We start from the raw sequence: 27,650 nt of genomic DNA on the forward strand, positions 1-27,650 counted from the left end.
TCAGCCAAAAATATCAAAATAAATGCTTGCACCAAACACATTAAAATTGTACCTGTCACAAAAAGCAAACTAGTAGAACCAATGAAAGAACATAAACATTGCTAATGGTCTCAAGAGCCAATAAAACTTATAAACTACACATGTAAAAATTATACAAGATTTGAAAAATGTTGGACTGCAGAGATGATGTTAAGTTACAAAAAATGTGGAGTATATAAATGACATCAACAGAAACTAAGGTAAAAAATATTTTAAATAATCCAAAGTGCTATGGAAAATTAATTTCTTAGAAAATATATTAAAAATGATCCTCTAACCAATTGATATCAAGAGTTCATAGTCTAGTAAAGAGAGGGAAAACACTAACACACCTCATGCATCTCTTTTTTTGTGAATTCTTTAAGTCCGACCTCCAGGAGATATAAAGTAAATGCAAGCCAAAAAAAGCATATAAAACTAAAAAGAGACATCACTTGTTAACAAACATAATATAATTCCATATATTAGCTAGTCGACCATGACCACCACATACAAAGGAATAAAGTCTCCATATATCATAGGACATTAATTTTGCTAGATGTGCTCTTCTACATTTTGAGAAAGAATGTGAATCCAAAAATTATCCTTTTTAATTTGTTTAAGATCATAAATCAGTCAAAAAGTGTAGTCACAAAAGAATTTTGACCAATTTCTAACTCTGGTTTCATTTCTAACATTTGATGGAAAATGTTTTCGCTATGATTATATTTGTGATTCTCTAAAACCCAATGCATTGAAATGGAAAATGATGAATACCGCAAGACATAGGTGTCTTAAGCTTTCTAAAGGAAATATCAAATAAGGAACATAGAGTATGCAATCAAACAAACAATAGAGAACTAAGTATCACAAATCTCTAAACATGGTGAGGTTGTAATTTAGAGCACTAAGAAATTCTGATATGATAACATATTAAAAAAGCTCTATGCAAAAAGAAAGTCAAATAGTATCTCATCAGAATAGTATGTACACTTCCCTACCTGTAGTAGCACTATTTGTGTGCTTCCTTGAGATCAAATTTGGAACTGTCTGCCCTAATCCAATTGATAGCACCTTCACTCATAGCATCATACAAATTAAATCAATTTAGTATTTTCTAAAGCCCAACCCCATATGAACGAGACAAAGATGTCTTTACCAAAATCACTTCCCTTAAGAACACAGTATTCCAAAATTGAAGCCAAAAATATACAATGCTAGAGTAACTGTCTTACTTACAGTCATAACAATAAGTGCACTAAGAGCACCAGACAAGACAATGGACTTTGTATGATGCATTGCCATGAGTGTAGCAATAATGAAAGTATCATCTCCAATCTTGTAGGGAAAAAAATATTTAATCAGTATACTAGAAGTCTTAAAAGTCATACTGCAAGAAGCAATTATGGTGCAATGATCCCAATGAATTTAATTAAAAAAAAAGTTCACTAACAATGACCATAGACAAACTTGCAAAAAAACCATCAAGAACATCCAGTCTAGGAGATTCCAAAGAACTGTTAATTATATCTGGCTTCTGCATAATCGAGCACTTTTGCATAAAGTCTATGTCCAACTGCAAATTATCCATCACAAATCACATTCAAACAAAAGAGCAAAACAATGGTTTTATTATATCATCAACTAATATATGAAGGTAAGAGCCTTGAGGGAATCCACTTGTAGGCTATTTCATGCCCCCTTGGCATAGTAAATACCATAGTAATAACACATTTTTGGAGTGGTTTTCATCTCACTGATTTGCTCAAAGTTATTACATGACTTAGTGAATTTTGGAGCTAGTAGTACCATTCTTGCCAATCTTTTCTTGTTGTACTGGGACTGAGAACTCAAACAATAAGAGGTGTTTGGAATCTAGAGTAATACACTAAGAGGTTTGTGAAATTTTAGAATGGGATTGGGGTTTGTGTAGATTTATTGATTAGTAATTGATAGTAGCAATTTGAGATCCATCAGGCATTAGGAAGATTTTATGGTTTAGCTTGTTTGACACATTAAGGAATTTCCAGTTTAATTCAATAAATTTTCCTACAAGCCAAACATAGTGTTTAGTAATTCCATTGTTCCTTTCACCATTTGTAATAGTTTAATCTTCAGTTCCATTTCAGATCAATTGAAAACCTTTCTATAAGGCAATTGTTTTTCCTATTTTTCTTATATTTTTCCTATTAATGCCTCTTGCATGAGAAGAGGCATAAAATGTATTGAAACTCAGATACAAAAAAGCTTTTGAGTTTAGAAGCATATTTTAGGATTTGTAATAGAAAGCTCCTTTATTTTCAATGAAAATTAACATCTTTCTTCTTAAATTGTCATGTTTTTAGTTATATTTATTTGAATTTGCTTTAACTTCTATGGTTTACATGCAAGCTCTATAGTTTTATCTCATTCAAGGCTTCAGTTCACTGTAAGAAATTTCACAATTATACAAATCTTAAGTTGTGTTATTGGTTTTCAATTAATTGAAATTGTGAAAATCTCAAATTTTCTTTTAGACAAGTGTTGAAAAAATGTTCTTTCATTTGAAAAAATACATGCATGGAATGTTATGATTGAGTTGTGAACAAATACAACTTCATTTCAAGATAATGCAAGTTAAATCAACTATTAGGTATTATGAAATCTAGTAGTTTGTTGTATCACCTTTAAATCATTTAACATTTCCTTCCAAAGCAATCCTTCCCCTTTTCTCTATCAAAGTTAGTTTTATGTGATCTCAAGGGGAGCCAACCTATAATCTAGAAATTTTCTTTTGTTATATGCAACCCATAGGCTCAAAAATATTTCAATGTTTCACCAAATTGCCCAGATTTAAAGTTTTCCATCAAGATGTAATCCTTGTTATAACAAGCGCCACACTAAAATATTTGAAAATAAAGTGTCATACTTGGTATGTTAGATTCAAAAGGGAGCACTAATTAAAGATAGAATCATATCTAAAAAGGCTAAATCATGTCAAAATAAGAAAAAAATGAATACACAATGAATTATTTTGGTTTACATCAAATTTCATTACTCAGTATGTTGATTTTGTTTAGTTAAAAATGGACAAATTGTTTAGAATTAACTATTTTTAATCTATTGAGCTATATCCAATTGAATCTAATGCCTTTTCTAACAAAAAGAATGGGCACCTGATCTTGAGCATGAATAGAGGTCTCTTGGTTGTCCATTTATAGTGAAAGTGTTTGAATATTAGGTGCACCTCCAGTTTCATTTGCTTTAGCTTCAACTTCAATTGGATCACTATTCCACCACTCTCCTGTTCATTCATGTAAATGTAAAGTTTAAGATGTTAGAGTGACTACTAAATGTAATGACTATCCAGTAGGAACACACAAGGAAAAGTCCAAGGGATTGAAAGCTACAAATCATTGGTATAGAAATTCCTTATTAGAAATTACCTACTCTTTATACATACAAGATTAACTTATATTAATCTTGTAACAATAAAAAAAGAGAAAATACTTTTTCAAAACAAAAATACACTACCACGCTTCATCTTATTGGAGAAACCAAAAGACTAGGGGGGATATTTCACCTCTAAAACTACTTCTCCAATCATTTCCTTAATAGGAATAAAAAAAACATTAAACTTTTAAAGATAAACTCTGAAATGATGCCAATGAATGAACAAAGAGCTTACTAAAATTTGAGATGACTAGGTCCTAAATCTCAAGAAGTGGCCCCCAAGTGGTGCCAGTGAAAAATCTATACTTAAGCTTATCCAAAGTATGATTTGGGTTCAATGATCTTATTAGTTGCCAACCTCATCAACATGAAGATCATGATATTTCCCTTGATTAAATCAAACTAGTACGGTTCACATAATAAAAAAAGATTTCATGTTCTGACATGTTCATTATATGGCATTCCACATATTGATCGTAAAGTTCCTTTCATTAATATTCTAAAGACAAATATGGTATCGAAGGAAGTATGATGCAGATTTAAAATATTACTTTAGTAATGATCAATGAACATAATTTTGAATAGTATTGAATATTATCAATGATTACTACAAGCAAGGAGAATACTAGGTGGACTATATATTAAGGTAGATAGATCATCATAATTACTATAATATCCATTTATTATCACCGCTTTTAAAATAATGATTATTTGGTTTCAATCACCAAATGAATAGATCAAAAATCAATTTGTAAAGAATGGTTAATTTATTAATTAATTCTAAAGTGGATTAGTTATTTAATCAATCAATAGGTGCAATGAAGAGCTTCACATTAAGGCTGCAATGAAGAGATGCCACTCATCTACCCAAAAAAAGCAATCTACTGATAGCTATCAAAGGCTCCACCCATAATCCCATGAGGAATAGAAAATGAAGTAAAAATCTTTCATGGGTAACTACTAGTCAGACCCACAAACAACGAAGCCCAGATTCTCACTTGAAATACATAGCATAAAAGAAGAAAGGCTAGTCATGTGGGACCCAACTAATATTATAGAAATTTTTGAAATCTCCATGTGAATGGGTAAGCTAGTCTAGCATGTAATGAAAAAAAGATCCATGATGTAGGCCTTAGGGATATCTAAGGAAATGAAAAACTAAATTTCGCATCCTTAGTGGTGGTTCCACACAAGACAACACTATTTAAAGAAAAAAATGACAACTTTAGAGAAGGGCATGGGCTCCAGTCTAACACATGAACAAATTGTGGACCTGAAATCTACTGTAGAAGTCCAAAAGGGAGGAAGCAAGTGTTGGAAATATAGGAGTAACTAAGAGGGGGGGTGAATTATTTACTACTAAAATAAATCCTAGATCCCTTAGATGTCAACAATAAAATTTAGAATAACCCGACCTCTGTTTCTTGTCCTTGGCATTTTGTGCTCTTTGTGATTATGGAATACTTGACTCTGGATAGAAGATTTAAAAAATTGTACGGATACCACTTCATGTTGGCAAACCATTTCCGACATGATGTTAGGGTAAATTTTTCTTTCTATCTTTTGCAATCTCTTTCTATATCTACCCAGGCCATCCATAAAGACCCGACTAGTGAGTATGTTTGCCATGAGGGTCTCATGGTTTTGATTATGAACTTGTTGAAATCCAAAAATGTCCCAAAACCTAGAACCTTGAAAGGGGCTGATCAAGATATGGAAGGGAGTATTCAGGATAAGGGTTATGACTCTGAGACATAGGATGAAGTTGAAGGTGGTTTGGTTAGCTTGAAAAAAGGCTCAGGTGGAAGATCTAAAAAGAAGAAAAGGAATGTTGAGGAGGAAGATTTTGATCAGGACTTGGAAAGTGAATTTGTGGAGAAAATTGTTAGGGATCATTACAAAAAGAGGAGTGGTAGTAGAGGAAAGGGTAAATGATTTCAAGATGAGTGGGTCTCTCCTCCTTCTAATGATGAGCCTTTGGCTCAATAGTTGGAGAGGAAAAGAAATTCCCAAAGGTGATAGAAGGATAAGTATGATGCTAAGAAAAGTGGAGAATCTGACTATGGTTATGACAGTGAACAAGGGTCCATGTCAGATTTGGGTGATAAAGCTGAAGGTGGGTGAGGGTCTTCTAAGGGAATATTCAACAACCCTGGATCTATTTAGGAGAGGGGTATCCTCAAGCATAAAATGTTGCTTCTAAGTAAGCAAATGGAAGTCAGTAAAACATCCAGAGGGGAAAGAACTTTAGGACAGCACATTGATGAGCTTTCAGAGGTCATAGGGAATGTTGAAGAAGAAGGAAAACATTTAGAGGAAGGTGTCCAAACTTGAGACCAAGATGGGTAATATGGATAAATAGGTTAAAGAAATGGTGGACAATTTGAGTAATTTCTTGAAGAAGAATGAGGCTGATAAGGGCTAGGATTTTCCTTCGGAGGCTAATACTGAGGGACCAAGTAAATGAACCTAGGCCTATTGGAAGAAGATTGAGGAAACCAGTAAGAAAGATGAGGTGAAGGCTACTGCTAAAACCATGCACACTCTAGTGGATCAGGTTGTTGACTTGATAAATACTTTTTAGCTAGTCAGTTATTGTTCCTTTGTTGTTCTTTTGTTGTCTTTTCAAGCTTTGTTTTGTATGACCTCTTGTTTTTTTTTAAAGGTTTATTTCATGTTGTTTTTAGATACTTTTCTGTGTTGTTCTTCTCTCATTTTTATCTCTAGAACTCTATTGATGTAAAGGTTTTGGGTCCTTTAAAATTCACTTAATCAAAACAATAAAATTTAGATTGAGAATACTGATTGCTACTGTTACTTGGTAAATACATAGAAAATGTTGTAACTTGGTAAATGCAAAGTGTGAATTAATTTTAAAAAATCTTAAACATTAACTATAATTAATTTGCAAGCATAAGAGAAATAAGATGAACACATGAGACACTAGATTTAATGTCTAAACCCAATATGGGAAAAACCATTGATGTAACTAGTTACTATTTTTCACTCTTTTGAAGTGAGCCCTATTAGGAGCCAACCCTGTTAAAGGTTACAAAACAAACTATTAGGTGTGACATTGTTAAAGGATTTAATCACCCTATTAGGAGTGGAATTGTGAGAGGTCTTCAAACAATTCAATGGAATTGCCACCTTGTTAGAGGATTTACAACTGGTTGTTAAACCAACTCTATTAAGATATTTTAGATCACTACTACAATGGTTAGAGAGTAACAATGAAATGACCTAATTGTGATGCAATTGAATTGCTAAATCTAGATCTCTATTCTACTTAGAATTTGATCCTTCTTGATCATATATTACTTTTCTACTCCACAAGGATATCTTCTTATCCTTCAAGTTCACTCTTACTCTTTCCTTCTTAATTCAATCAACACACTTGTACACACACTCTAGAAATCTCAACTTGACCTTTCATATATACCTTCTAGATTCTCATGTCGACTAAATACAAATTAGAATCACCAATATTCATCTTCATAGTCAGCTATAAACAATACTTAAAATAATTAAACTTCTCGTGCCAAAACAATAAAATCCTTTGTTAGCTGACCCTACTCAGTAAACATTGGTTCTAAGATGATTTCCAGTGTTAACCAATAAAAGCTTGGTTAACACTACGAACTTACAAAAATGCTTTGGTAACTGAGTGAACTCGATTAGCACTAACTCTATCCAACTTTCCTTTATTAACCATGTGAACTTGGTTAACACTACTTTTTGCCATAATTTCCTTCGATGCCTGAGTGAGCTCGGTAGACACTATCTTCTGCCATAATTTTCTTTGGTGCCTGAGTGAGCTTATTAGAATTTGTCTTTGTAGAGTAAGCTTTAGGAATGCTTGGTAAACAAAGAAAACTATCTTGTTGACTAAGTGAGCTTGGTAAGTACTTATTGACAATTGATATGAAATTTGTGTGACATCAAAGACAACGTACAATTAGACAATTGTATCCAACAATCTCCCTCTTTGGCATTGATTGAAATACGTGTCATAGCACAATGAAATTTGTGAACAAGACTTTCTTTGATAGAAATTTTCTCCCTCTTAGATTTTACAAAAAAACTTCTTCTTTCATGTAGTAATCTCCCTCTATGAAGGAATTACATAACTTTTATGACAATATACTTCTCCCTCAAAAAGATATAAACAAATTTCATAGATATGACAGTAATCATCTCCCTCTTTGACAACACATGCCAAAGACAACACATACGAAATTAGTATCAATGCGCCTTGAGTACTGATTCATATGCAATATTCTCTTGACTATGTTGCATCAACTGATTGATCTTCAACTTGGTTCCTATTGATGCATCACTAAAACTTCATTTAGTGAGCTTTAGATAGAGAATGACCCCTAACCTACCTCTTAGATATAGGAATGTATCCTTAGGTAATGGCTTGGTAAATATGTTTGCAATCTATTCTTTTGTATGGACATATTCCAATTTGATTTCTTTATCCTCCACCAATTCTCTAACAAAATGATATTTTATAGCAATTTGTTTAGTTTTGGAATGGATCACTAGGTTCTGTGATATGTTAATTGTGCTGGTGTTATCACAAAACATGACAACTGGTTGTTTGATCTCAATCTTCATGCCTTCTAAAAATTGTTTAAACCAAACAATGTTAGAACAATTCACTACTACTGCTACATACTCTCCTTTTGTGGTGGATTTGGATGTGTAGTTTTTCTTCCTGCTTGTCCAAGATACCAACCTTTTACCAAGAAAGAATGCTCCACCACTTGTGCTTTTTCTATCATCAAGATTTTCTGCCCAATCAGCATTAGTGAATACCTTTAGGTCTAAGTTTCCTCCAAGTTTGTACCATAATCCATAGTCTTTAGTGCCTTTCAAATATCTCAAGATTCTTTTGATTGTCATTATATGATTTTCTCTAGGTTTCGCTGAGAATCTTGCCACTATCCCAACTACTAAAGTAATATCAAGCCTTGTGTGAACTACATACTATAATTTTCCAATCATTGATCTATATAAGGTTTGATCTACCTCTTTGGAATCATCATCTTTGGCAAGCTTGAGTCTAGTACACATAGGGGTTCCAACTGGTTTTGAATATTCCATTCCAAACTTTTTGAGTATCTCCTTGATATACTTAAATTGAGTAATGTATATACCATTCTTGTTTTGCTATATCTGTAATACAACAAAGAATTTTATCTCACCAAACATGGACATTTCAAACTCTTTGTTCATTTTTTCTAAAAATTCTTTGCATAGATCATCATTCCCTATAAATAGAGTATCATCCACAAATATCTCTGCTAATACAATATTGTTATCTGATCCTTCCTTGATATACAAACTACTGTTATCATTAGTTCTCTGAAAACCAATCTGTATAAGGTAGTTATGAAACCTTTCATACCATGCTCTAGGAGCTTTTTTTAGACCATACAATGCTTTGTGTAATTTGCAAACCATGTCCCTTTTTTCTGGATCAACAAAATCTTCTGGTTGTTCAATGTAGACTTCTTCATCAAGAATACCATTGAGAAATGGGGATTTAACATCCATTTGATATACTTTGAATCCTTTGTGTGCTACATATGCAAGTAAGGTCCTAACACCTTCTAATCTTGCAAAAGGAGCAAAAGTCTCACCATAATCAATTCCTTCTTCTTGAAAATAGCCTTTGCACACTAATCTAGCTTTGTTTCTTGACACTTTTCCATCTTCATTTATCTTATTTTTGAATACCCATTTTGTTCAAATCACATTTTTATCTTTAGGCCTAGGAACAAGGGTCCAAGTTTTGTTCTTCTCTATTTTTTCAATTTCTTGATTCATAGCCTTAATCCAACTTTCATTTTTCAATGCATTTTTAACACTTCTAGGTTCAAAATCAACAAGTAAACATGTAGCTTTTAGCTTACTTCTTGTCATAGTACTTTCTAATTTATCTCTAATAATCTGATTAGGTGCATGATCCCTTCTAACATACTTGGCCAATATAGGTTCATTTCCTTTTGAATGAATTGCACTATCTTCATTTTGAATTTCAACTTCTTGCTTGGGTCATTCAGACTCAGTAGGCATTGGCCTTGTAGCTTCAAAATGTGACTTGGGTCCTTGTGACTCAATTTGTACTTCTCGCAACTCAGTAGCTGAGGAAAACTTAGGAGTTGAAGTCTCCTTATTGTTAGATGTGTTTGGCAATGTATCAGGTTCGAAGTAGACAAATCTTCTATAATCTTCTGGTTCCTTTTTGCTTTCTTCTTCAGTCTTTTCTACAAACTCATCAATTCTCACATGTGCACTTTTTATGATTTTATGAGTAGATAAATTCAAACATCTATATGCCTTACTTCTACAAGAATATCATAAAAATATAGCTTCATCACCTTTCACATCAAACTTGCCTTTTCTAGACTCTTTCAAGATATAACATTTACTGCCAAATACTTTTAGGTAACTTACATTGGGTTTGTAGCCATACCATAATTCATAGGGAGTTTTGTGTGAGTCCTTCTTCAACTAAACTTGGTTCAAAGTATGAACTACAATGTTGATGGATTCCTTCCAGTATTTGATATCAATATTCTTTTCAATCATCAGAGTCCTTGCACAATCCATGATGGATCTATTTCTTTTTTCAGCTATTCCAATCTACTCAGGAGTACCAGGGCCTAATACTTGTCTTTTGATTCCTATTTCAATGCAAGAGTTATTGAATTCATTGGAGATGAATTCACCACCTCTGTCTGATCTTAACTATTTCAATCTTTTTCCAATTTTTTTTTATACTCTTGCTAGAAACCATTTGAATTTTTCAAATACTTCTGACTTTTCTCTAAGATACATAACAATCATCATTCTAGAATAGTCATCAACAAAAATAATAAAGAATTTTTCTTCAATATAACTTTCTATTCCAATGGGTCCACATAGGTTAGTATGCATAATTTCCAAGACATCTTCAGATTGATAGTTTTTGCTCTTAAAGCCAATCTTTCCCATTTCACCAATCTAACAATTTTTACATAAACCAACATCTAGTTTCTTGAAACTAGGGATACCTCTTACTTTTCTAAATTTTCTTATCTTGACCATATTATCAAAGTTTACATGACGAAGTATTTTGTGCCATAATCAACTTTCTTCCATTCAAGCAATAAAACATGAGCAATCACCAAGATCAAGATAAAATAGGTTACTCTTGTTTGTTTACCTGATCCAATTGGATTCCCTTTGTCATGTAGTAGTCTTTCCTTGCCATGCATTAATTCTACCTTGAATCCAATGTTGATTAGTTGTGCTACAGTTAGAAGATTATGTTTTAGTCCTTTAACCCAATAAGCATTATCACATACAAGTTCTTTGGTTAATGAGATTCGACCTTTCGCTTTTATACAACAAGGTTCATTGTTTCCAAATCTTACACTACCTCCATCATAGTGTTCAAAATGTTCAAACCTTGTTCTATCTTTAACCATATGATGGGAACATCCACTAAATATGACCCATGTATCATTTTTACTAACATGAGATATAAGTGCCATCTTATATTCTTCTTCATCACATTCATCTTTTACAACAATGTATACTATTTCATCCTCATTGTTATTAGAATCCTTAGCCATAAAAAAAGTCTTCTTACCTTTGTCCTTGTATGATTTGTGATTTTTGAAATCCTTTTTGCCTTTTTACTTGTGACTCTTCTTCTCATCCTTGCTCTCTTTGTTTGGGCACCTGGAAGCAATATGACCAATCTCTTCACATGAAAAACAAATTAGGGGAAATTTACCTTTGTATTTTCCTCTACCTCTAGAATATTTCTTTGCAAGTAAAGCTTCAACAACTCCAAGATCATTGTTAGAACTTTTCTCTATTTCCTCTTCACTTTCTAACTAAATGTCCTTTATTTTCTTGCCTTTCTCTTTTAGTGAAAGTTTGGCTTCAAATGTAGACTCTACATTTTTGGAAGCTAGAACATAATTGTCAAAGTTGTCTAGCTCAAAAGTTGTCAATCATCATACTAAGGCATCCAAACTTAACTTGTAATTTGGGTCACATCTCTTTTCTTGAATAGAATATACTCTAATTATATAGATAGGAAGCAATGTTTTGAGAACTTTACTTACAAAAATTTCTTCCTTGATTTCTCCTTTAGAAGCTCTGATTGCACTGATACTAGCTTTGATTCTTTTCACATATTTGGAAACATTTTCATCTTCTCTCATTCTCATTTGATCAAACTGTCCTACAAGGCTTTCTGCTTTAGCTCTCCTTACATTTTCATCACCACCATAGATGTCCTTTAGCTGGTTCCACATATCAAAACCAGTTTCACAGTCTTTGATCTCATCAAATTCATCATAGCTGAGAGCAGATGCAATATCAATCATCATGATGTTATGGTTCATTTTCTTAGTAAGATCTCCAAAAAATAATGTGCCAATGGGAGTTTTGTATTCTTCATCAAGGTGTTTCAAGCTTGAATCACTAATGGTGGCTAGATAAAGTCTCATGAGTCCCTACCATGCTGAAAAGTTGTCTCTGTTTAGCTTTGGAATCTCTCTCTTGTAAGACATCCTAATCTTTAGCTTAGGTCCTTGAAACCTTCCCTGCAAGCACCAAAAACTTTGATACCAATTGTTGGAAATATAGAAGGAGTAACTAGGGTGGGGGGGGGGGGGGGGGTGAATCAGTTGCTACTAAAATAAATCCTAGATCCCTTAGATGTCAACAATAAAATTTAGACTAAGAAAAGTAATTGCTGCTTTACTTAGTAAACACACAGAAAATGCTGTAACTTGGTAAATGTAGTGTGAATTACTTTTAATAGATCTTAAACATTAAATTTAATTAATTTACAAGCATAAGAGAAATAAAATGAACACATGAGACACCATATTTAATGTGGAAACCCAAATTGGGAAAAGCCACCAATGTAACTAATTATTATTTTTTACTCTTTTGAAGTGAGCCCTGTTAGGAGCCAACCCTTTTAAAGGTTACAAAACATGTTGTTAGGTGTGACCTTGTTAGAGGATTTAATCACTCTATTAGGAGTGGCCTTGTGAGAGGTCTTAAAATAATTCAATGGAATTGAAACCTTGTTAGAGGATTTACAATTGGCTATTAAACCAACTCTGTTAAGAGATTTTATATCACTACTACAATGGTTAGAGAGTAACAATGAAATGATCTAATTGTAATGAAACTGAATTGCTGGATCTAGATCTTTTTTCTACTCAGAATTTGATCCTCCTAATCAAATATTAATTTTCTGGTCCACAGGGATATTTGATTATCCTTCAAGTTCACTCTTACTCTTTCCTTCTTAATTCAATCAACACACTTGCACATAGACTCTAGAAAGCTCAACTTGACCTTTTATATATACCTTCCAGATTGTCAAGTTAGCTCAGTACAAATTAGAATCACCAATATTCATCTTCATAATAAGCTAGAAACAATACTTAAAATAATTAAACTTCTCTTGTCAAAACAACAAAATCCTTTGTTAGCCAACCTTGCTTGGTAAACACTAGTTTTGAGATGATTTCCTGTGTTAACCAACAGAAGCTCAGTTAACACTGCAAACTTGCAAACATCCTTTGGTAACCAAATGAACTTGATTAGCACTAACTCTATCCACCTTTCCTTTGTTAACCATGTGAACTCAGTTGACACTGCTTTTTGCCATAAATTTCTTTTGATGCTTTAGTGGGCTCGATAGACATTGTCTTCTTGAATCTATCAGCAAAATATTTATGGAAAGAATTTAATGCAAGAATGATGATCCTCCCCTGCAATATTGTTAATGCCTTAAGAAGTTAAGAGTGACTGCCTATTGATTATATTTATGCTAACTTTAACAATATAAGAAATCACTTTGGTCATCTTTTTCCTTTCCTACATCTCTGATAAAATGCTTCTAGGTGCAAATGCTTTGGTGGTTTCCATCCATTTTAAATCTAATAACTACTATGCTAGATTTACTATAGGTTGAATGCCAGTTTGAACTTGAAAAGTGTCACAAGGTGTGAAATCATGTATTCTGGTCTTTCTCTTTGGATGAAAAGATTGATACAATTGTCATAATATGAATTAAATTCATAGCTATGTGTGAATGTTTCTCTAGAAAACTAGTCACACATTTCATAAAAGTTAACCTTTTCAAACATAATGGTGATCGTACTTTAATGGATTAGTAAGTAATAGGAACTATAATTTTTATTGTTTTGTCATTGTTTCTTACAGTCATAGTGGCTAGATTACCTAGTAGTGAAGTAGTTGAAAATTTGTAGGTATTTATCAAGGTGGAATTGAATTTAACAATATTAATTGTGGAACTCTATCCCATAATTTGGCTCATTTAAAAAAGAAGCAGTTATAATTTTGTATTGAATGTTAATACATGTAAGAGGCTTTCTTGTAGTGAAATACATGAGTTTGAGTATCATGTAGATCCATCTCAAGACATGATTTCTAGATTAAATATGGATGATGAGAGTGGAGAAATTAAAGCTTCAGATCTATATTCAAATCATTAAATTGATACTGAAAAATACACATACAATGTATTTTCGATAACTTGGAAGCATTCCTATAGTATTTTCAATGGATCTAGACTCTATATATTTTAGAAGGAGAATTTTTTTAACCTAATAGAATATGGCAAGGAAGTCAAAACTTAGAAAATAGGTTTAGAATATTAAGCAACTCTTCATTTTATGATGTCTCTTTAAATATATTGATAATGCAGAGCCAAAAAATTTGCTAAACTGATAAAAATAAATACTCAAATCTAAAAAATGAAATTTGCAAGTTGTTCAACAAGAAACATGCAGCGAATATATTTTTAGATAGTTTCAAATTGTGCCCTAGAAATAAGATAGTTAGTATATGTGTATTATCCTTTTGGCTTTGCAAACTTGCTACCACATATGGATTTGCATGGAAATTTCAGCTATCTCTGAATGTGATCAAACATAACACTAGACAATGATAATTTATTTGACTTTGGAAGCCCCATTATTGGCCCTTCACACAACATTTCCAATAAAACTATGGATTTTCTAGGTATGGTGAGAGGATCTCCATTCCTCCCATGTAAAATCACTACTATTATTGCAAAAACCCCTATGGTATTTGCACCTACAAAATAATTGCATAATGGTGGGAACATCCAACAAACAAACTAAAATGTAAACAAGGAGAAATGAAGGTTGCAGTTTGATACAAAGAATCAAAAAGTCTCTAAATCTGTTTATTCACAACACTAATTTGTCTCACAACATCAATAAAATTGAGGCCCATTGTATTCTTCAATCATTCTCCATTATTTTAAATTCCTAAACACAAGTATTGTTGTCACTTAGGTTTCCACCCTTGTCCAAAGCCTATGCATGAGGACAACCTAGTGAAACATGGAAACAACCTCCAAGCTATGGGACTTGAACTGTGAGGTTGAGCTTAGGAGAAGGCCGGCTTCCTCTTAATATTAGGGCACACCTAACTACTCTTGGAGAGGAAAAGGGAGAAGGAGAGCATGAAAGCAAATCTACCTAGTCTTATCTAAAGAGGTGATGCACCAAAATAGAGTTTTCAGACCAATCTCTGCCCATATATGCGCTTTTTGAACCAGAATGAAACTAAGGATATACACATTTAGAGTTGATTTAATCTAATAATCACATGCAAATTAGACGACCAAGATGAATGACACAAGGAAAGAGAGATTCACTTATATTATCATTCATAGGCCAAGAAGATACAGTCATGCAGATCATAGATCTCTACAAAACACCAGTAAGAGGCAAAGAGTTCTTGTACTTTCATACCAATGGCTGAAAGAGATAAGACAGGAAATCATGTAGTTCAAAGGCATAGGGGAATTTACATTGAGAATCTGTAGAGCAGTAACAAAGAAAATAGAGAAAGGTCGACCCCTACAAAATTTACAAAAATTGCCTTCATAGTTCAGGCATAACTGATATTTTCCCTCCAAAACTATCCTACAACCACTGCCATCAAGGCTCTGCCAAGGAAAATCATGGGGATCTAAAGAAATTTGATCTAAGTATAGCTTTAGGTACCATAAAATCTAATTGTTAACCAAAATAGGGCCTTGAGAAGATAGAGGCAGTGCTATAACTATGCTCTGACCAAGTAGATAGATTAGATCAGGATGGTAGAGTGTCTTTGCATGCTTCACATTCACTTCTGGTGGTTGGAATTGATCATGAAGATCAGGTTTGTTTAAAAACTTGATTTCTTATCATTTTTGGTTCATGAATCAATAGAGTCAGTGAGTCAACCGAAAACTGCAAGCAAAATAGGCCACGTGGACCAATCAGTTCATTTCTCTTTGCCACCCACAAGGTCTTCCTGAGGTTGACCAATCTTTCTTTACTAACTCTACCACCTTGTAACCCTGACCACGATAGTCACATTAACTACCGATCGCTAACTGTTACTGCCTCCACTGAACCCACTGGGACACATGTCATCGAGGTGCTATGTCACTATGCATATCCTTCAAGCAATTTCCCATAGCGAGATAGTGCCCACCATGGATCCAAACTGATCTGATGATCATGAAGACTCGCCGTATTACTGTGCTCTACCCTTAAAAATTTTGGACCCACAAACCAACTTAGCACGCCTGGCATCCAACTTGGCCCCACCTTGCTACGTGTCATCAAGGAACTATGTTGCTATGGGTAATATCCTTGTAGCTTTCCATAACGAGATAGTGCCCACCATTGATTTTTCAAGATCTGGCGGCGAGAAAAATGGATCTGACCTATTAGTGTACCAACTAATAAGAAACTGGCCATGCACCAACGTGTCTTAAAAATCCTCATAATTTCATCTTATGGGAAAGCATTGATCATTGATCTCCATGAGATCAACAATCATGGAAGATCCTCATAATACTATGCTTGCCTCCTCAAAATTTTGGGCCCATGAAACATTTGGCAACCACCTGGCACAACCTAGCATCTTCATCTTGGCGTGACCTAGCCCCATTGATCCACATGGCACAATGGCGCTATGTCACTATGGCAAAATAATGTGCAACTTCCCATAGCGAGATAGCACCTACCATCGATCCAAACTGATCGGAGGGTGAGGAAATCTTCATGTGTTTGAAAGGGGCGTGGGTCCAGGTAACTACTAACATCAACGAACTGCCTAGCTAGCGATGAATCAAAGCCTCATTCCAAGCACATTCATCCTTCTATGTTGCCTGAGGTCTTACCATGTGTGCAAAATTTCATCACTGATATTCAATGGGGCATGCTTGGGACCCACCTTCCTTCTGATGTCACCACAGGATCACTTTCTGTCTGGGTGCTATGTCGCTAATGACGAGGAACATAGATTTTCCAATAGTTCCATAATGCCCACCATCAATTTATCAAAACTTGGCACCGTAGAAATAACAAGGAAAGGGAGGACCCACCTGACATGCGGCCAAAAGGTGCTATGTCGCTATGGTAAAACAACGTGCAACTTCCCATAGCAAGATAGTGCCAACCGTTGATCTAGATTGATCCGACGATGGGGACCTCGAGCCTGCAGAAACATTAAAATGTGCAAGGAAAGAACTATATGAGGTTAGCATAAAGTATTCTATGCCCCTTTTGAATATTTGAATATTTAAAAATTGTGAACATTATTACGTCAAATTCAAATGTGGTGATTCTGGTGGGAAGGCAAAAATGACCAACAAATCTCACGACTCAGAGGGGATGCAAGCCAACTAGGCATAGACCAGTGACCTCATGCATCCATTGGAATATAGAGTCAAAAAAAATGTGGATCCTATGTATACTGTGAAATCCTAACCCTACTTCTGAAAGGAAAACCCTAAAACCCTTGTCTCTGCAACCGAAATCAGAGACCAAAGCTCCTCCTCTGTGACCTTCAAAATTTCAAAACTTGTTGTCTCACGGAGACAATCCTATGCTCCTACATTTCTTGGAAAAGCAGGGAAAAAATTGGAAATGAAACTAAGCTAACTATGTACATCTAATATTAAACCTCAGAAACATGGCTTGAGATAGATCCCATTGATTGAAATAGGCAGAATCTCACCATCAGGCTTGCTTAACTGGAAAGCATTGGCCTGCTTGCAACTGACAATCAGATAGGGACCACTCCATAATGCATCAAACTTTGAGTGTCTTCCTGGTTTTTCCCTATCTATGTCCCATTTTAGAATCAAATCTCTCTCTCGAAAGATTCTGACCCTAGCCTTCCTATCAAAACTCTTTTTTACTTGTTGCTGGTGTGTCTCTAGGGTCTACATGGCTTTACTTCTCTTCTCTTCCAGCTCCATCAGCTCTGCCATTCTTACTACCATGGCATCATCTTCAATCAACTCTAGCTGATGAGCTAGCTCTAGGGATGGGAACTCCAATGAAAGTGGAAGCCTTTCTTCTCTACCATAGACTAACACAAATGGTGAATTTCCTATTGACCTTTTAGGCAATATTCTATCAGCCCACAGTGCAGTCTTTAGTTTTTTATGCCAGCACCTCTGGTTATCTTCTATATTCCTTTTCATGATCCTGATCAGGTTCTTGTTGGAGGACTTAGCCAAACCATTACCCTGAGGATAGTAATTTGAGGATGTGCTCAAATAAATATTATGATCCACTGCCCATGCACAAATCTGAGCTCCAACAAAAGACTTTGCATTATCTAAAATAATGGTTGAAGGGGCACCAAACTTGGTCACAATTCCATCAAGGAATTCCACAACTGAAGATTCAGTGGCATCCTTTAATGCAACTACCTCTATCCATCTGGTGAAGTAATCTGTAGCAACTAAAATCCATTTGTGACCTAAACTAAAAGGAGGATTGATAAGGCCTATGAAATCCAATCCCCATTGGGCAAAAGGCTGGTCCACCTGAGTGGGATGAGGGGGAAGAGCTGTAAGCTTCTATTTTCTAGAGAAGAAGGCACATTTTTCACACTTCCTCACATACTTATGACAATCTAAAACATAGATGGCCAATAATAACCAGCCCTCATGATCTTCATTGTAGTTGTCCTTGCTGAGAAGTGGCCAGCATTAGGACCATCATGAAGTTCTTTGATCATTCTTTCAGCCTGGTCTGTATCAAAGCATCTTAATAGGGCTCCATTAAAATCTTTTCTAAAGGGGACACCGTCAACTATGACATAAGGAATTGACTGTAATCTATACTGTCTCCTTTTAGTTCTATCTAATCCTTGAGGGTATCCATTGCCTAATAAGAAATTCATCATATTATCCATCCAACTCCTTGGGTTGCCATTTCTTACCTCTTGTTACTCTGTCAGTATCATAGCAGCGTCCTCATCAGGTTCTTGAGATGATAACATCTATTTACACAACCCCCTCCCTCTTACCAGCATGGTAATTTGAATGTCAATATCATATTCCATCACTTTAGTAATCTAGCCAGCTCTTTTCTCACTAATATCTTTGCTCAAAAGGAAATCCTTCACACTGGCATGGGGTACTAACAAATGAATCTTATTATGAGAAAGGAGATGTCTAAATTTCTTTAAAGTTCTGATGACTGCAAAGGCTTGCTTCTCTACATAGCTATGTTTATCTTCATATTCTTTAAGCCCTTCACTAAAGAAAGCTATGGGCTGCTCTTCATCTTTATCATTTCTTTGAGTCAGGATAGTAGAAATGCTCGACTCACCACATAAGGTATAAAGGATGAAATCTTTCCCAAAATTTGGATTCATGAGAGTAGGGGCTGAGACTATGGCTATGCTGATCTCTTCAAAACTTTCCTTCCCTTCCTTGGTCCATGAAAAGACCATACCTTTCTTGAGCATAGCTGTAAGAGGTTTCACCATGGTAGCAAGATTTGGAATAAATCTTCTCACAAAATTTATCCTACCTAGGAAACTTTGTAGCCCTTTCTTGTGTTTAGGAAGAGGGAGGGAAAGTATTGCTTTTGTCCTCTCTGGATTGATGGTTAAGCCATCCTCATATACAATATGTCCTAATAATTTTCCTTGGTTAGTAGCAAAGACACACTTGCTTGGGTTAAGGGAAACACCAAACCCTCTACATCTTAAGAATACCTATCTTAGATGATCAAAATGATCCTCTGCATCCTTTGAGTACACAGTGATTGTTGGAATATTCAAATAGGAATAATGCTTCTGAGAGGGGGGGGGGGGGGGGGGGTTGAATCAAAAGTATTGTGCTTTGACCATTAAAACCTTTTTTTTCTTCTTAACTAAAAGTAAATTGCATGCATATAAAAATATCACACAATTATGAAAAACACATAAGCATAACACTTAAGATTTTGGTAACCCAGAAACCCTCCAGGAATAAGAAGGTAAAATTGGGGTGGGGATGATACCCACAAAAATTACTACAACAATAAGGTTTAACCACTTTTGATGGTCTGCCCTGTTAAAGGCCTGCCCTATTAAAAGCTTTACACTGTATCAATAGTGACCTGGTTAAAGGATTTCAAACACTTTACAAGAAGTGTTACCCTGCTAAAGGATTTCATCACCTATTTATAGGATTTACAAAATAGCTGCTAAGTTAACCTATTACCATATGATTTTCTTTCTAATACAATTGCTGGAGAGTAGTAGGTATAATAAACCTGATAGCTTACAATCCTTAGATTGCTGAATACAAGCACTTGATCTACTTTTTCTGATCTTGATCCTCTGTGATCTGATACTCTTCACTCTGAGAATTAGTTTTCCTTGCACACCCTCATCCATCCACCATAGGGTTCAATGTGATTTCATCTTGCTTATAAAGACATTCGAAGACTTAGGGCTAGGTATGGATCTATGATCCATATTGAATCTCTATTTCTCGCTTATTCCTTGCACATTTACAATTGGTTGCATGCCTTCTCCATTTTTCTTATTGGCTACATGCTGATTGCATGGGAAAAACAAAAGATTCAATCTTATCTTTTAATCCTTCAAGATTTATCATATGTTGGCCATAAAAATGATTTACATCTGAATTTATAATGTTACAAACTCATATGTGCATTCTATGTTGCTCGTCACTTACTGATCTCTGATGCTCGACACTTATATTAAATTGGCTTACTCGACACTTGCTATATTTCTATATTGCTCGGCATCATCTATGACTCGACACTCAAATTTCACTTAGCACTTGTATCATGCTTAGCACCTAATCTTCACTCGGCACTTGAAGGCTTCCCTGACTCAGCTGATGTTGTGGTTCGGCATACATGGTGTACTTGGCTCCAATGTAGAAAGTGATTAAGTGTGTTAGCACTCAAGTGTCAAAAACCATTTTGAGACTAACAATCTCCCCCCTTTGACATGAGTGACAAAAACACTTAACTAACCTTATGAGTACAAAAACCTTAATCAAAATTTGTTAATGTACAATATATATACCTCAAAAGTATTGTAACTCCCCCTAAGTTGATTGTGCCATTATCAGTGCTATCTTGGTAAACAAAATTTGATGTTGTATATTATGCTCCACCTTTGTTATCTTGTCTCCCCCTTTTCTATTATCTCCCCCTTTTTGACACTTATGTCAAAGGGTTTTAAGGGTTAAGATCATATTTCGCCAAAAATGTGCTATTTACCCCCATAATCATCCTAAGAGCTACATCCTAATTATGCAAAGCAATTTCCAATGATTTATGTTGGAGGACAGTCTCTGTAGCAAGATGAATAAGTCCTTCTAAAGAAGAAAGATTAGGGTCTTTCTTGAGAATAGTTTTAGCATAGACTTATTCTTTATGGAGGATTTCCAAATGTGGGGTTATAGAAGGTTGGAGCTATAATAGTTTGGCCTTGATGGTGGCCTCTTCTACTGTTAATACAGCTATCTCTTTCTGAGTGTGAAGCATCTAAGTAAAATACTTCATACTTTGAGCTGGATCTTTAGGTAGCTGCATGCTAGAAATATTCAAATTTCACTCCAGGCTCATTATCTTTTAGCTAGTCTCTTGTGTGAAATATGAAAAGTCACACAACTTTTTGTATAATGAGAATATATTCTCAAGTATCTTTTTGACTTTGTCTATGACCTTTGCCAATTCAATCTGAGAAAGTTCTATTTCACTAGATATTTTCTCATTAACTTTTCCATGAAATTTTCTTTCAGACCATTCCATGAGTTTTGCATTTGTTTCTAGGTCTGCATTTGTCACCTATTCAACAATATCTGATAATTTTTTCATGATATGTTTTGACTCATCTAGTGACTAAATACTAAAAGCTTCTATTGGTGTTTGAAAATGTTACCCGTTTCTAATTACCCTGATGAGAAAAAAAAACATCTAGGGGCAACTAACTCCCATTATCAACACATCCATTCAGACACCAGGCCAACTATAAGGCATGACTCTTCTTCTTCTTTAGGCTCTGCAAAACCTAGGCGGGTGGACCTACAAATTCTTTATATGGTACCAGTTATCAAAGCAGACACTGAATCTATTCAAAGCAGATAAAACCCTTATTTCTCCTATTAACTCATGAAATAACAACAATCTACAGTAGCTAAATATAGATCTATGACATTCATAAGTTGAGTGAGGGTTCAACTTTTATAGCTCTTCAACATGAAAGGGGAAAAGCATTTGATTTATAATGTTGATTTCAACAACCCTCAGATATGCAACAGTAAGAAAGTAATGACCCTGTAGCTGATTAGTGCCTAGTCCATCGAGAAAATTCATGGATCACAAACATACATGTGAATATCTGAGACATATGTGTATCTTCAGATATAGATCTATCTATTTAACTTGTAAATAGACATCTATGTTCAGTTTAAAATCTCATTCTTACTTGATATCCTTCTCAATAAATCTGCAACCTTGTTGATTTCTATGAAGCATTTACACAATTTCTTGAATTATTAGCAACAATGAAACAACATATAGTCTTTGGGGACTGCAACTACGACCTAAAATCTTTGTTCAAAGATCGTAAAATATTGAAACTCAATGAGAATGGAGACAAGATTCAACTGAAACTTAATCATCTGCTGCTCTTTGCATTATTTCCTTGAAATTATATAGTCATATGCATGAAATGAAAGACATGAAACAACCTAACAGATCTAAACTATATGTATTTATCTTCCTACTGCTGTTCATACAAGAAGAATATTGCTGAAGAATGTGGTCACAATCATGGGAATGCATCCAAAACTGGACACAAGCTCTGGTATCACAGTCATGAGCAGATTTCTTCCAAGGAACTGGAACTTCCCAAAAAATTGGAACCCCTCAAATGGAAGAAAGAAAGAATAATATAGGATGAAGATGAATTCTCAGATTGAACTTGCGACTGCCATCTGTCGACTTAGAAATCCATCTCTTGCAACTATAAAGACTCTCTCTAACCTCTTTCTTCCATTTGATTTGATTTTCTGTTTCATCATTACATTGCAATTGATTTGCAAAATATCCCCTCCTGAATGATGAAATCCCTTATTTGCTAGAAATCTAATTTGCATCAAAATGCTGATAAAACTTGCTTTAACTGACTCAGAGATGCCCCCAACTGAATTCTCCTTGTCTTTTATGCATATTCAAGCTATTAACTTGCCAAAAATCACAACTAAACTTCCTGGTCTAAAAACGGTTGCAACTTGGAAACCTGGGACAAAACCCCCTGTAACGGGAACACATTGCTACCTATGCAAAACTGACTCCAAAATCAGAAAGTTCGTCTTCTCCCGATTTCGGCGATATATAACATCATCTATTTTGCATCTCAGAAACCCATTGAAAGTCATTTTGAAAATGACACCTCTACTAGAAAACTAGATCTGCACATTTGGAGTTTAAATTTCAAAAATTTAAAATATCTAATGTTTAAACTTTATAATATGCATTCGTTTGAATTAAAACTTAATCACGTGCAAACCAGTTTTTGAAATAATAATTTAAAATTATTATTTTTGCATTTTTGAATTTTCTCTATGTTTCTCTGGGCCCACTCGGGCGCCACTCGGGCTGCCACGCGGTGGCCCCTGATTGGCCAACCGATTGCTTAATCACCAACTTACCTCACCCCTGACCTGGCCACGTCACCTACCTCATCATTGCTGAGCGGGCCCTCCTGCCACTTGTCAGAAATGCACTTCCATGCATTACTTAACTACCTACATATTCATAATGCGGAAATGCACACGCCATTGGATGCAGCCACGTGGTGCAATCTGCCATGATTTGAGTTTCGGGCGCCACATCAGGTCACGTGCAAGTTTGATTAAAATTTTGCATTATTCACCTTCAACTGATGTCATCCACCACTAGCTGGGACTCGCGTGCTCAAGCCTTGCCCTCAAAAGGCTCACACTTTAAGTCATTATATGTATTGTGATGGTTTGTATTTAAAACTTATAACTATCACCAGATGTACAATGTGGGATATATCACTGAAGCACTTTTCCTGCGCTTTCCTCTTTATTTTTGCCTTGGATCTGCTTAGACAGGCATTGCTTGGATGCATGGAGTCATTTTTATGTGTTGCCTCCTTCCATTTGGCGGCTTCTCTTCAATTTTAAGACTACGACCATTTTTCCTCGATCACATGAGTTGCATCATGGCAGCTCCTCTTTCTAATGCTACTACTAGTGGATTGGCAGCTTCTTGCTACTCACGTGACCTCCTCTGCAACATAATTTGGTGGCTTCCTTTTTGAAATGCCTCTGTTCATTGCTTCTAAACAGTTGCTTCTTCTTTGTATTGGTGCTAAGACTACTGCTCCCTTTTGTTTGATTGCGTTGACTGATCTCTACTATCTCCATATGCAGATATATGGAGGGTCCCTCTTCTTGTAACAAATACAGACTATATGGTTTCCCCATGCTGTTGGATATCCCTTCAATGCTGTGAGAGCTTTATTTTATTAATGCTCTAACTCTAACATGTGTGAACACTCCCTCTACAACAGACATGGGCAAATTTTTCTATAGGAGGGACAATCAGCTATTCCACATGGCTCACGGCGGCTGAATAAAATTGATCATGGAGTTGGCCGGCTTGTCTGCTCACGAGGCTGCCAACTTAACATGGGCATTTTCTTTCTCTGAAGGTGGCTTTGACTTCCACCCCTGCTTCAAAATGTGGGGTCTTTTACCTTTTGAAACCGCAGGATCTCCTTCATTACGTGGGTGACTTCTTCATCAGTCACTTATTCTTATCATTGCTTGCCATTTAATAGCATGAGCTACTCCTTTTCACACGTGGGTGTTGTTCTTCCTACGTTGGGCCTCTGGTCCTTTTCTAGTCCTTTTCTTCTAACGTTTGCTGCTCTACTTGGTGTCTCTTTTCATTCTTAGACGCTTATCTTTTTGATTGTATTAATAAAGGTTAGAAAGCATCAACTATAGCTACATTTTGGCTTGGCATCACTTCAATGACGTTGCCAGTTTCATATCAAATGTCTGAACATCCCAAGTTAAACTCAATGTGTCGTACACCTCTTTCATAGTCCTCACCAGTCAAACGCTTATTTTCTATCATACGTGCAAAGCACTGAGATGGGGAAACACTATTAGACTTTTTGATGGTCTTGTTAGCATTATTTGCTGTTTCAATCATTGCACAAGCTCTTAAGCACTCCATCAACTTATCTTGAGTCCCTGACTCCTTATTGCTAGATGATTTATAGAGCAACTCAACATATACATGGCTGTGGTATGTAATATAAAATTTAGGATCCAAAGCAATTGTCTCAATATCTGAAATGACCATCCCTTCTACATCGTTCTGAGATGTGCCTCCATAGATCCATCTGGTCTAGTATTCACAATTCTGATGAATTTAGCCAGGTCCCATAGTGGGTCCAGCTAAATTTTTTTTCATTTTTGGACAACTGATATTCCAAAATGATATAATGAACCTTTGATACTGATTCGAAGAAAATTCAATCAACAATCTATCATTAAAAACCCATTTTATCACTTTCTGTCAACTGTCAAATTAGTGCCAAAAGGTCCGTTGACTGGCCTTAAAAACTGACCAAATCACCTGATTGGGCTTTGAAAACTGGCACACTGACTCTCTGCTCTACATTCTTCCACCCTGTCGAATCTCGTCTCATGACAAATTTCCAGTTAAAAGATATTGATTGTCAAAGTAACCCTTTCAGAATGGCCTGCAAGAAAACAAGTTAGAAAACGATAAACTGGGTTTGGATTTGGCTTTGAAAACTAGACAAATAGACAGTTGGGAAAACAAAATTTGGGGCGTTGGTTCTCTATTATGAAGACCATATGAATATGCAATTTGGGCTCAAGATGAATAACTGGGCGCAAATGGCGGACGTTCAAAGTAGGCTACTTGGAAATTTGCAGACTGGACATGCTGATAGAAAGCATTTTTTACGAATGGAATGACCCTGGAAAAGTGTGCAAACAGATTCGTCAAGAACTAAAACTTGAAACATGACAAATATCTGATGTCTAAAATGCAACGCATAAGGAATTTTAGCATTTTGATCAACTAGTCAACAATTATAACTCGTCAAATAGGGCTTCCCAGAATTATGAACATTTTGCAAATGTGTGAAAATAGTAACTGACCAACTTTGAGGGATTCAAAACCTAGTCAAACGGACTCAAAATGACTTGAAACCTTAAACATAAGTTCTTGGGTATGGACACTAGATAATCTCAAAATGGAAAGTCATGACACATTTTTGGGTGCAAGATATTCGTTGGCAAACATAGCCTCCTGTCGCTGTTTGACACTTAAGTGAAAATGCAAAATTGTTACTAGCTTAAAACAAAACTTTGCCAAATGACTCGAAATGACAATTGAACTTCATGGAATGCTTAGGCGAACTGAATGAAAGGTGTTAGAAACATTAAACACCTCACAGGCCTTAAGGGTACAGCCAGGTACATTTGCATTTATGGGGTTTTCATAGGCTTGACTTGATTCAAAATTTTAAATGGTCGCTCAAAATAAGAACACAATTTTGAGCACCAACAGTGACTCTGTCTGGGGATGCATGTCCCTTGCGGGCATGGCAAGGATTCAGATCTCTGGGAGAAGCAGACCACACACCTGAACAACAAAACTCTTGAACAACTTTATTGAAAACAGGAAAACTACTCTACTATGTACACACGATGACCCGGGCCATCGAAAAGTTTCAGAACTCCTTACCTCTGTCAAAAAGCTGATTCTCATTTACATCCTTCTGAGGTAAACTGAAATTCTCATTATCATTTTTTTCACCCAATGTATCAACATTTGCAATTAGCTCAATAGGCAAAACAAAACTATCATCATCTTCATAGTGCGTATAAAAATTAGACATACTTTCTTCATCTTGCCCACTATGAAAAAATGGATTAGCATGACCATAACAACTGATATCAAACTAAAATTGATCACTACTGATTGAATCATGGATTCTTTCAACTAGAAACACAAAGTGCTCATATTCAACTTTATTCAACAAGTTATATGGATCAGATTGTAACTCACCTTGTGCCTCCGTAAATGAAGAGTATGTGAAATCTGATCGTTGCCTACTTGCAACCATGTTACTCATCGAATCAGATTTATCCTTTGCTGAAACCTCTTCACATTCAAATAATTGATTAGTCACCAAAATTGAAAACTCATTCTGACAGTACTGATCCAAACTATGTTGATCACTATCATCTTCTTCATCAAACAGAAAGTCAGAATACACCTTGAACTTATCTTCACAAGACTTATCAGTGCATGAAGAAAATATATAACTGGATGGACAACACTCACTATTTTCCACTTCATCATATGAAACATCAAAACAATGTTCAGCAAGATCAACATGAAAAGAATCTGAAACAACATTAAACTTCCCTTCATCAACATTCTCTACATCCAACAAATTTTCATGTGCAAAAACATTTGAGGTTTTGTTATATACACCTCCAAAGTCTAACAAAGATAGTTCGGATTCTACCTCTTTTTCCATATCAAACTTTGGGGAATTGATTTGACTAAATGAGAAAGTATTATGAGAGAAAATATGAAGATCCTTAGAGATGCTTACGTGTTTTTTAAACTCATGAGCCAACGAAACAGAGATTTCATCAGAACTCAAGAAGATTGCCTCACAAATCTTCTCCCGGCTGTGGTTATTATCTGGAAAACATGAAGAACTTACAACAACAGGATCCTTAGTGTAACAAT

General features: G+C 35.2%; 1 protein-coding gene across 1 annotated transcript; it reads right to left on the bottom strand.

The window, feature by feature from the left end:
• LOC149542739 (GDT1-like protein 3) lies at positions 1–24,322 on the bottom strand. The gene is made up of 6 exons (XM_089795751.1): positions 24,116–24,322; positions 1,465–1,594; positions 1,258–1,358; positions 1,020–1,092; positions 372–456; positions 1–52 (listed from the first exon to the last, which is right to left on the bottom strand). Exons 1-6 carry the CDS (start codon positions 24,320–24,322, stop codon positions 1–3), a joined length of 648 nt encoding a protein of 215 aa, XP_089651877.1.
• Between the last annotated feature and the right edge of the window lie 3,328 nt (positions 24,323–27,650).

This window comes from Cupressus sempervirens, chromosome 8 (genome assembly GCF_028749045.1).
Source record: "Cupressus sempervirens isolate cs-2001-9-10 chromosome 8, ASM2874904v1, whole genome shotgun sequence".
In the NCBI taxonomy this organism is placed as follows: Eukaryota; Viridiplantae; Streptophyta; class Pinopsida; order Cupressales; family Cupressaceae; genus Cupressus; species Cupressus sempervirens.